General features: G+C 40.5%; 1 protein-coding gene and 1 long non-coding RNA gene across 2 annotated transcripts; one reads left to right on the top strand and one right to left on the bottom strand.

Moving 5' to 3' along the window:
* The first annotated feature begins 988 nt into the window (after positions 1–988).
* LOC145907970 (SCO-spondin-like) lies at positions 989–6104 on the top strand. The gene is made up of 10 exons (XM_082995118.1): positions 989–1109; positions 1366–1538; positions 1773–3759; positions 3977–4059; positions 4129–4273; positions 4431–4561; positions 4756–4989; positions 5224–5352; positions 5585–5700; positions 5928–6104. Exons 1-10 carry the CDS (start codon positions 1042–1044, stop codon positions 6030–6032), a joined length of 3171 nt encoding a protein of 1056 aa, XP_082851244.1. The 5' UTR covers positions 989–1041; the 3' UTR covers positions 6033–6104.
* A 4130-nt stretch (positions 6105–10234) lies between these two features.
* LOC145908020 (uncharacterized) lies at positions 10235–11571 on the bottom strand. Its single transcript, XR_014402917.1, has 3 exons — positions 11431–11571; positions 10990–11165; positions 10235–10616 (listed from the first exon to the last, which is right to left on the bottom strand). It is a non-coding gene; the product is annotated as an uncharacterized LOC145908020 (long non-coding RNA).
* Positions 11572–12005: the final 434 nt, after the last annotated feature.

Here is a 12005-nt window from a genome sequence, read left to right as displayed (position 1 = left end):
AAAAACATTTTCTCTGCTCGCTTGTGTTTCGTGTTTTTTTGATTCAATTATTAACCTGCTGAGAGCAGGTCTGTCTATTTTTTGTCTGTTTAAGCAGTCTGAACAAATAACAGGCAATGTCGAAAAGATATGATATTCGCACATTTTTGATGACATCAGTCGTGTTACTTTTGGGCTCCCATATAGGAAAATATTGTTTGTCCAAACGATAGTAATTACGCCAAGCCGGGCTATTGTGCCAATACAACGAGCATTGGGTTGTAAACCTGAAGAAATATTTCATTTGAGGTTGTGTAAACGTTAAGCGCAGTCCTTTTGCCGTTTTGCATCGGTTTAGTTTCTACAATCTGTTTAATCACTCTGCATGGGATGCCAACAATCCTGCAATAAATATAAGCGCATGATTTCTGATGGTTTGTGGAAGGACAAGAAATTTGTAAATCCGCAAAACTTTTAAAGTTTACAAGATATTGTTTATACGTTTTAAGCACACACTCTTATCGACAAATTTGGCTTCGAAGTAACGTTCAGCGATAAATGACCTTGAAGAACGAGTAGGGGTCATCTGAGAGCGAAGTTTGTGCCTTTTTGAAACAAAATCACATACTTGCGGTTTCGCTGCCGCAAAACTAGGTGAAACTGAAAATTTCGACTCTCCAAACGTAGGCAAAATTTCTCAAACGTCGAAACTTCCTTCACGGTGAATGTGGAAACTCCAAGATTGAATCAATCTGTGCGTTCTGTGGTACAGTGACGTAATACAGTCTCTGGGAAAGTTTTTGTCCACGCACTAGCAAATATATTAAGGCAGAAGTGAGAAAAAAGCTCCATTTCCTTAATCGACCCCAATGTTTTCGATTGGCACGAGATTGCAAAAAATTTTTAGCAATCCATCACGCTCATGGCATGACTCATTGGCGCATGTCATGACTCATTGGTATTTAAAATAAACCTTCGTAACGTGATGAGTTTACAATTGGGTGAGAGTGCAGCAAAGGACCAACTTTACAAAGCCTCTACTGTAGTTTCTGGAAGGTCGTTATGCTCGCTTTGAAAGTTCTTTGCTTTTTTTTTTGCTTTTTGGCATTTATTAACAATGGAACCTCATGGTAAGATTGTTTTTTATTTGTTGAACAAGATATTTAATAATATTCTGAATATCTGCAAACTGAAAATTTTTTTAATTCGTATCAAAATCAAAATTTGCACCATAGTTAACCACGCCACTTGTTTATATCAAATTACTGCTACATTTTTCCAAAAATAAACAGTGGTGATTAGACAAGTCGAAGTTTGTTTTAGAAAGTATTTGATCACACGCAGAAACAAAGAAAAAAAACCTATCCATTGCATTCAATCTTGCAGGAGGCGTCGACGAAGACGAAGATGCGACTCCACGCCTTGCCAGTGGACCTGGGGAGGCTGTTCACTGACTTGTGGAAGAGGAACCCAATCTCCCCGAGTAACACGAAGACAAGGAAGTTGTGGCGCATGCAATTTACCCGGCGCGAGGCCGTGCAACACTCAATGTTGTCCAGGTTTGTGTGTATCTTTCTGTGTGTATGTTTTGATTTTCAAAGTAAAAAGAAACAAATTAGGAGCAAGACGAACATTTCCAACACTACGCCTTTTACATTTTACACAACAGTGGTTACAGTGGTTAGTTGTTTTCGAATATTTCCTACTGTCAATAAATTTTCTGCATGCTTTTGTACGGCCTTTAAATACACTTTTCACATGAATTTTTCACACAAAGATACTTCTGTACACAGTCACCTGCGTTTGGGGATCGTGGGGAAATTGGGGGAAATGCTCAACAACATGCGGAAACGGAACCAGAACACGAAGTCGCGGACACAGCAGGAGGGCTAGTTGTGGAGGCAGTGGTTGCTCTGGGCCTTCAACTTCGTCGCAAAAGTGCGATATAGGATGCTGCCCAGTAAATTGCACCTGGGGTGTTTGGGGAAACTACGGATCCTGCTCTGCTAACTGCGATGGTGGAACACAATCAAGGTCCCGTTCTAAAACCAGATCTCATTCTTGCGGAGGTTCTTGTTCTGGCTCTTCAGCCTCGTCTCGCCCGTGCAATACTCACCATTGCCCCATAAATTGTCTTTGGAGTTCGTGGGGTAAGTTTGGAAGCTGTTCCATAGGTTGTGGTGGAGGAAAACAGACGAGGTCAAGGAGCATTGCAACTAACGCTCAGCACGGTGGTGTTGCTTGTTCCGGATCGGTTTCTTCCTCAAGAGATTGCAACACACAACCTTGTCCGATTGATTGTCTCTGGAGCGACTGGGGTGGATTTGATTCGTGTTCCCTTCCATGTGGCGTAGGAACACAGCGACGATCAAGGAGTGTCACTGTTGAAGCTCAGCACGGAGGTGCGACTTGTTCCGGATCAGCCTCTTCCTCAAGAAATTGCAACACACAACCTTGTCCTATTGATTGTAGCTGGAGCGCCTGGAGCGGATATGAGTCATGTTCTCTTCCATGTGGCGGTGGAACGCAGCGAAGATCACGGAGTGTCACTGTTAAAGCTCAGCACGGAGGGGCAGAATGTTCAGGGTCTTCAACAAACTCACGAATTTGTAACTCTCAGCCATGTCCAATTAATTGTCGCTGGAATTCGTGGGGAGAATATGGTGGTTGCTCTCTCACATGTGGAAGTGGAACACAGGCAAGGACAAGGAGTGTTGCTGTACAATCCCAACACGGTGGCACTCCCTGCAGTGGTTCGACAACGTCATCGCGTACTTGCAACAGCCATCCGTGTCCTATAGACTGCGAGCTTGGAAACTGGAGCAAGTTTGGAGTTTGCTCTGCTGATTGTGGCATAGGTGGTCAGACACGCACACGCGAAGTTACCGTAATCGCGCAACACGGGGGAATAGCCTGCACTGGATCAAAGACCGATACAAGAAGTTGCAACACACATCCGTGCCCCATACATTGTACGTGGGGACCGTGGAGTGAATTTGGGGGCTGTACGGTGAGTTGTGGTGGAGGAAATGAGAGTAAAACAAGGTCGGTATTGGTAAATGCTCTGCATGGTGGCATTCCTTGCCCTGGCTCTTCGTCGTTTATCCAATCCTGTAATACTCAGCCTTGCCCTGTTGATTGTTTATGGGGAGAATGGAGTGATTACAGCCAATGTTCTGTGAGTTGTGGTGGGGGAACTCAAACGAAATCTCGGAATATCTTTCGAAATTTAATGCACGGCGGATCAAATTGTACAGGACCTAGTGATCAGACTCAAACTTGCAACACCCAATGTTGTCCAGTTGACTGCCAGTGGGGACAGTGGAGCAAATTTAATGATTGTCCAGTCAACTGTGGGAGTGGTACACAGTTTCGCAATCGTCAGTTTCTGGTCGCAGCTGATTGTGGTGGGCAAGCATGCATGGGCGAAGATACCTCGTCACAATTCTGTAACACTCATTGTTGTCCCGTCGATTGTCAATGGGGAAAGTGGAGCTACTTCGGCGAGTGTTCTGTCCAATGCGGTGGAGGCGAAAAACACCGTCAACGCCAAATTTCCATGGAGCTCGCGTGTGGGGGAAAATCCTGCAATGGTTCTGATATTGACTCAACACCGTGTAACACACACCCATGTCCTGTGGATTGTGTCTGGGGTAACTGGGGTGTGTGGGGTAACTGCAATGTTACCTGCGGTGGTGGATCTAGGTTAAGATCAAGAGAGGTTGACCTAAAACCTCAGTATGGGGGATTCGAATGTGAAGGCCATTCAGATGAGTCAGAGTAAGTATTTATTTAAACGAAATGCAAGAAGTTTTTGTCATATTTCTAAGTGGGAAGGTGGTGATTTGCCAACAACATAATATAATTTCGTGTTGACACCAGATATCACTAAACATGTTTCTTTCCCAGTCGCTAAATTCCCCGTTCCTAATTCGCTAAATCTAGTAAAGTTCATTGCTCATTGCTTCTTTCTACAACTATAAACAATTATTTGCAGAATCTGCAATCAAAATTGTTGCCCAGTCGACTGTGTCTGGACCAATTGGAGTGTTTGGACAATGCCCAAAACGTGCGAAAACGGTTGGTTGTGCTTCGGTGTGCTTCCTAGTATCTACTAAAAATATACCTAATAAAATATTTTGTTTAAAGGAACACAATCAAGGTTTAGAAATGTCAGCGTGACGCAAACTTGCGGTGGTTCTCCTTGCAATGGCAGCTTCACGGAAGAAAGAACGTGCAATGATGTTTGCTGTCCTGCAGATTGTGTGTGGGGCCAATGGTTAGCTTGGGGAGAGTAAGTAATGGTTTTGGTTGTTGTACCATCTAATTGATACCATAATGATTCGTTTTTCCCCGAAGCCGAAGTTTGACACAGCATTGTTACATAGGATGTATAAAATAACTGTAATGAAGTTGAAGTTATGCTAAAAACTGGATGATAATTTTTCCAGGTGCAGCAAAACTTGCGGCACTGGCTTGAAGGTACGGGAAAGAGATATTCACTTGAACATGACTTGCAACGGAGAGGATTGCATTGGTGATAACTTGGAGGAAAGAGAATGCAACTCTCAGTGTTGCCAAGGTATGCTGTCTCGGAATATTTAAATGGCAGTTCAGAATCTCGTTCTAAATGCTTAGCAATTAAACATGTTCACTCTTGTTTTGAAGATATGACCATTGACGTGATACGATTTTCTGTGTGATTGACTAGTCCGATTATTGTAACTTAATTAACCACCTCGCTTTAAAAAATCTGCTGGGCAAATTTTTGTTTAGTCGATTGCATTGTATCGGATTGGGAAAACTGGAGCGTTTGTCCACAAACATGCGGTGTGACGAACAACAAGGTGAGGAACAGATCAGTGATCACTAATAACACGTGTGGAGGGGAGGAGTGTCCGACCCTGCAGGAAGTCGAGGGTTGTGAAGTGATTTGTTACAATGGAGCCATTGCGAATGCTACAGGTTGTTTATGTCAACCAGGGTGGAGGGGTCTGTGTTGTAACAAAGGTAAATTATTTAATCTAGGCATTGAGCCAACTGGCAAAATACATCTTCGAGGGTTTGAATACAAAAATATTTCTGAAAATAGAATTTTGCAATGATTTGTAACTAATACCATATGGAACAAACAAACATGTTCGGTCATTGCAATGAAGAGTGCTGAAGAATAGGGCATACATTTGGCTAAACAAAGGCTAGTGGATCAATGCAATCGTGCAATTGACAGAATTGCTTTGGCAGACGTTGACGAATGCAGCCATCCAGGAAGTAGTTCATGCCCAACCAGCTCAATCTGCACCAACACAAATGGAAGTTACCGCTGCAATTGCGAGCCTGGATATACGAAAAACAACAACTTGGAATGTGAAAGTAGGATTTTGGCTTGTGTTCCAATACTTTAAAGGAAGGGTCTAAACCTATTGAACTTATATAAAACAACAAGTCTTTTTACAGTTTGTTGTTTGGTTTCTTAGAAATTTAGAGCGTTGTTTGTGCTATGCGCGATAAATAAAATGACATTTTTTTGTAAGCTACAAAGTGGTTTATTAAGGTTTTGCTAGTTGACATTAGTTAACATTTAGTCATCCGCTTCTGGTTTAAGATATTAAGAAAAAGAAAGAACCGTCATCGTCTGGCGGAACCAGAATTGAAATGTTGGCGCTTTACGTGCTTTCAGGAAGCGCGGCGGTCCTACTGCTCGTATTTGTTGCAGTGAAGGTAAAAAAGCATTTTTAATTCGGCAGAATGATTGTGCGGATTTCTTTAAGAGTTAATTGATTTACGCAAATTAAATATTGGGTAAATCACAAGGATTAAATCTTAATTTTAGAGTTACATATTTTAGCAAATTTCTATTGATGAAATCTTGCATATATATAGTTGCCAAATGTTGTAATTTTGTAGGCCAGAGTAATTTAGTGCTTTTAATCAATATATTGTATAAGGTGTACAAAAGATGGGCAAATTCAAAGACCGAAAGTTTGACAAATCCGTCTCACGATGAAGACAACGCGATAAAGCCGGACGAAATTAATGACAAAGATCTTTAACGTCAGACTGTGACACTTTTGACATTGAAATATGACCTAACATGTGCTGTTTACAAATAAAGCTTTGGTATATTGTCGTCTATTTCGTCGTCGGGAAATGTAACCCACAGAATTCTAGAAGTAACTCAGGCACAAAGCTTGAAAGTCAACATCCTGGAAATTTTTCTTTGTAAAAAAGGTGGCTCATCAGGCACCCAGCTAGACCAAGTGCTGTTCGAAAATTTTTTGGCAAGTCGGAGTAGAAGTATATGAGCAACAGTAATGCTAAATTTCAAAGCAGTTTACGTTTACATTTGCTTTCCGTCCATATTCAAGGTTTTTCATGGTATGTCTTTTATCGTTTGAAATCGATGGTTAAAAACTTTAATCAAAGTTTGACAAGTGTTTGAATTACTATTTAGACTTGCACTTCAAACGTTAAAAATGGCAAGATATTCAGAAAGCTACCATTCGTTTAAAACTATAAAGTAAAATTCGATGCAATAAACCTAGGACGCTATATAAAGGACTGTGGTTCCTTAATTTGGCCAGAATTTAGTTCTGTACTGAGCATTGTCTTCCCACCTGCAACACCAACCTATATCAGGATCATAAATTAAAATAATCTTAAACGTTTTGTTTTATATTATTTACGCAATATGTTGCTAACACAAATTTACTAAAGCACCAAACCATGAGCATTTCATCAAATATTATAGGTGGCGTTAAACGTCTGGGATATGAGACAAAACAAGGGGATTTGAAAAGTGGCAAACACTGTAGCCTACGATGTAAGCGATAGTCAATATATAATGTTTAATATTCTACACGTGGTGTGGACGTAATGACTATACTCAGCATTTGTTGAACTATTTTGTTAAGCAATGGCAATCCTATGTAGGTTTATCGTTGTCTAGAAGTCTGTTATACATTTGTGTTCCAGTCGACAGTGTTTGGAGCTCTTGGAATAGTTGAGGACAATGCTCCAAGACCTGTGGATGGGGAACACAGACATGGACCTGTATTAGAACCCGATCCTCTTCTTCCGTGTCAGATATTGCACTGAATCTTGAGATTCGTCGCAAAGCTGTAAAACGAGCTGCTTTCCAGTCGACTGTGTGGCGTTCTTTGTTCAGCGTTGGAGCATGCTCATTAAGTTGCGGCGGAGAACACAGCTATGACATCGAATGAAACTGACATAGGAATCCTGTAGGGGCTATTGTTTTAGCTTTCCATGTTCCTATTATTCGTGCAATACGCGTCCGATTCCTATAGAGTTTGGTAGTTGTCCAGCAACCTGTAGTGGGGGAAAGAAATGGAGAACAAGGAATGTGGATGTCAAAACTGCATCCAAAATTGCCAAAAATGCCAAAAAAATTGCAAATTTAATATGTGAGGTAGATGTGGTTTAGATCGAGTTGTTGATGCCACAATGACCCATCCAAACAAATTTCTTTGTGTGCTCATGGGTTTCTTTTGCGACTTGAGAATTAAATGGATGACTTTGAATTGCCGCTTTTTGTAAACAAAAATAATAAACAATTTAACCTCAGCTTGGACATCGGCCAAATATAAATGCAACGGATCTTGTACATAGAAATTCAAGAACCTGAGCAGTTGGAAAATACCTCAGCAGAGCAGTCCAACCGCAAGCGGTGGTCACAGAATGTGGTCACAGAAATCACCTAAACTTGTGGAAATCCAAGCGCTCGAGGTTGTGGGAGAAAATCTGTCAGACATATCATATTTTATGCTCTGATGCAAAATTGCCGACATATTGTCAAAAATAAACCGACCGCATGAAGGAGCTATAGCTCTATGGATATGTAAAAGAACATTAACATCGGTTAAGTGCACGACCCATATACGCTGAAGGAAACCTGATCGGGATTTGGGGCCAGGATATCCTGGGTCTCTGTACGATGAGAAAAATTTATATTAAATGCGCTTTTTCATACTCAACAAACTTTCCTAAACTGCGAAGCCTCAAAAACCAAAGCACACTTGGACGTTGGTTTGCGAACTTTAGGGCATTTTTTTTGCAAACTCGCACTAAACAGTTGTCATTGTTTTTCGAAAAAAAGTTTATAGTTCCAAAGCAGCGAACTATGTTTCAACGTTTCTCGGGCAACCAACATTTTCGTAGATAAAAAAAATTCTCCGTAAATTTTTTTACATTTCCAGCATATTCATCACCGAGTTTAACTTGATCACAATGAATCACGATTAAAATTGTGTCACGGCGATATATGAACTGTGAAATGAGAGAGCAAAAACACTAGTTCCCGCAGCTTCCGGTTGTCGCTTATCGCCAACCACCAAACCTGAAAACAATGCTAACCCACACGGAGACTACTACCAAGAAAAACTTTGGGACATACCCATGTGGAGGTGCGAGATGCGCATTGTGCCACCACATTAACCGATCTAATCAGCTCATGACTAAGCATGGGCAACATTTCTCACCACAGGGAACATTTTCCTGCAGGTCAACGAACGTCATTTACGCTTTGACGTGTGCGCGCTGTCCACGAGCTTTGTATATAGGACAAACAGGACAAACACTGAGACAGAGAATGAACGGTCACAAAAATGATATTCGGCACAACAACTACGAGAAACCGGTAGGTGCTCATTTCAACGAGCCTGACCACAGTGTTGAAGACTTGAGGGTCATGGTGCTACAGAAGGTTATAAGAAGAACGAGACTAGCGAGAGAGACGGCAGAACAACGCCACATCCAAAATTTTGACTCTATCAACCACGGTCTCAATAGAGACTGGGGCTTTATGAGCCATTATACGCACCAAGATGCCACGGGCACTCAGTGACCAACAATTATCACCTCTTCGTGCGTTTTTCCTTTTTTTCTTTCTTGTTTTTAGCGCTGTTACCGCATTTTATTTGACACGTCATTTGCTGCACCTGATGAAGCGAGATCAATCTCGCAAAAGCTCGTGCGAATAAAGTTGTTTAACAGTCAGTCTCTTATAAAAGCAGTGCACAAGCAAGCATATAGACTTAAATGAATGCAACCAAATTTTAGGAATTTTTACCGCTTTTGTTGCAAAATATCTTTAGGCTTTGTTGATATTTTATTTTGCTTTGAATTGTGAAGGTAGGAAGTGGTTTGGATCCACTTGTTGATGCCATCAATGATCCAGCCTAACATATTCATTTATGTGGTCAAAGGTTTCTTTTACGATTTGTGACCCTAATGGATGACTTTGGTTTGCCGCTTTATGTAAAAAAATAACGTTATTATTGCTATTGTAACCGACGTTTCGTCCACTATCCGGCGAGACTTCCTCAGTGGCCTGTAGAAATGATATACGCTTTTTTTCGTAACTTAAGTGCCAGAAGAACGATTCTTATTAAAAAAATAACGTTGTCAACAAATAATAAACAGAATAATGAAAGATTACACACTGGTTCCCTACAAGACATGTGAATTTGAGTTTGGGCATCACCCTAATATTAATGCAACGTATGTTGTGCCACAAAATTTCAAGAACTTCAGGAGTTGAAAAATATAAACAGTACGAAGTGCATAAACTTCAGCGGAGCACCCTTACAGCAAGTGCACCTTACTCACATTGTGTAAGGGCCAATAATTTATAAAACCAAAATGTAATTTATCAATGCAACCTAACAACGCAGTAATATTACATGCAATGAGATGATAGGCAGGATCGCCCCACTGCGCAGGTCCTTGCGGAGCGAGATTTGAAAAATCAAGCCCCGGGGAGGTTCGAACTCACGACCCTGGGCTAACTAAGCCCAACGCTCTACCAACTGAGCTGCAGGATCTCAGGGGTTTCACGGGATAACAACTCGATATTTTTGATCTAATGTTGTCACAGTAAGCACCTACACTTGTGGAAATCCAAGCGCTCAAATTTGTGAGAGAATAAATGTCATATTTTACGTTCCTTTGCAAATAATGGACATCTTATCAAAAATAAACCGACCGCAGGAGAAAGCTAGATATGTCAAAGATTGACTGTCGCAGACCATTGATGTTTATTGGCGGGCGGGCGTTGGCACCAACGTTCAAGCGCTCGACCCATAAAATAAGCAGAAAACCTAATCTAGATTCGTGCCAAGGATATCCAGGGTTCAAATCCCGGTGTGGTAAAAAAAATTAAAAAATTTAGGGATAATGACGGGCTGTAGCGATAAACACCTAGCTTCCTTATAATACTTCTACGTAAAAATTGTTTCTTTTTCAGCAAATTTATTACCGAGTTTAACTACATCACAATGAACCACGATTAAAATTGTGTCATGGCGATATATGATCTGTGAAATACGAGAGATAAAATTTTGTTACAATCAGTTGGATGCTCATAAAATATCAATCTTCTGAGAATTAGACAACAGCCTGTGCAGAGTTCGAGTTTGTCAATTCACATTATAGGTATACATGAACAAAAATCGATACATTGATAATGGCACGATACTGCAAAACTTCAATAAAATGTATTAATACATGATAAATCATATAAGATGAAATGATGAAAAAAAAATTAAGGTCTTTCCGGGTTGTCATTTAAAGGCCAGACTTCACATCGCCCGTTCTCTAAAGTAAGTCAGGCGGAAGTTCTGGAAAGAAAATCGTGAGTTTACCCACAAGGAAACACTGAGCTTGTTTTTAGTCGAATCAAAACAATGTTAAGTTCTGTTGTTTACGTTGCCATAGTGTGTTCCGCTGTTATTCGTTTCCGGAAGTTCCCACTTATAGTTTTTTACCTAACGAAATCATGTCCACTGCAAAGTCACCACAAAGTGAAATAGTCTGGCCAGTTAGCGAAAAGACTGATGTCAGTCATCAACTGCACTGATGTGAACTGATTCGTCGTGACATGGTTAACATGGTTTTGTAGTCGCATCGATTAGTTTCGAAAGTTTATAATAAACTCAATCTTATTTTCTACTCAACAACAAACAAGGAGAAACAAGCTCTTTATTTCATTACCTGGACAACTCTGGTTGTTGCATGATCTCGGGCTCGGCAAGTTGCAGGAACCGCACCGTCCCTTACTCCGAGTTATTGTTGGAGATTGCAATCCACCTCCACAAGGTCGTGAGCAGCTTCCCCACCTCCATAGGCAGGGAGTAGTATTACATTCCGTTTTTTTTCCTCCAACTAACCTGCAAATGAACATTTTGCTGAAATTTGACGACGAAATTCGATGCACAAAAACAATACTAACCTCACTCCGCACAACTACAAAATCAGATTATTAAGTTCGATGTACATGCCAGTAACAATCAAACTTTCATCATCCGGTTTATTTGCACTAATTATAAGCGGCTTTAGGAGAGTGCAACTAAAAAACTCAGGTGATTTTTATTTGCATCTATGCGTATAAAAACAATGTACAAATATTACCAATAAAATTTTGGAAGTACTTACCATGCCGATGTCCCGTGAATAATTACAAGCAAACATAGACAAAAGCAAAGAGTTCTCAACATAACTTTCGCTGCTTGTAATTTGTGAAAAGTCTTGCTCAAACACATGAACTAAACACCAACTTGCATGCGTTGGTTTTTTAAGTGTTTCAACAATGAGTCACAATTCCTTCGCATCTGCTTTGTCAAAGAAAGAAGACGGAATTGGAGTTATGAATTGCAACACAAATGAAGCCAAACAAATGACACATCTCAGGAAACCACGACGCTTTGAATTTTTCAGGCAACGTGTCACGAACCAAGTTCTACGCAAGTCATGAACCAAGTTCTGCACAAAATTCTAGACGGTATTTAATTGAATGCAACAACATTTTAGGGATTTTTACCGCTTTTGTTACATAATATGTTTAGACGTTGGTTGATATTTAATTTGCTTTCTATTGTGAAGGTAGGAAGACGTTTGGATCCACTTGTTGATGCCATCAATGATCCAGTCTAATGAATTCATTTCTGTGGTCAAAACCACCAACTTGCCCGCGTTAGTTTTTAAAGAGTTTCAACGATGAGTCACAATTT

This window comes from Ascidia mentula, chromosome 7 (assembly GCF_947561715.1).
Source record: "Ascidia mentula chromosome 7, kaAscMent1.1, whole genome shotgun sequence".
Lineage (NCBI taxonomy): Eukaryota > Metazoa > Chordata > Ascidiacea > Phlebobranchia > Ascidiidae > Ascidia > Ascidia mentula.
This window is presented reverse-complemented; position numbering and strand designations above follow the sequence as displayed.

Coding starts and splice junctions, on each gene's coding strand:
- LOC145907970 (XM_082995118.1), top strand. CDS start 1,042: ATGCTCGCTTTGAAAGTTCTTTGCTTTTTTTTTTGCTTTTTGGCATTT. Junction 1,110..1,365: donor ATTAACAATGGAACCTCATG/GTAAGATTGTTT, acceptor TCAATCTTGCAG/GAGGCGTCGACGAAGACGAA. Junction 4,990..5,223: donor GGGTCTGTGTTGTAACAAAG/GTAAATTATTTA, acceptor TTGCTTTGGCAG/ACGTTGACGAATGCAGCCAT.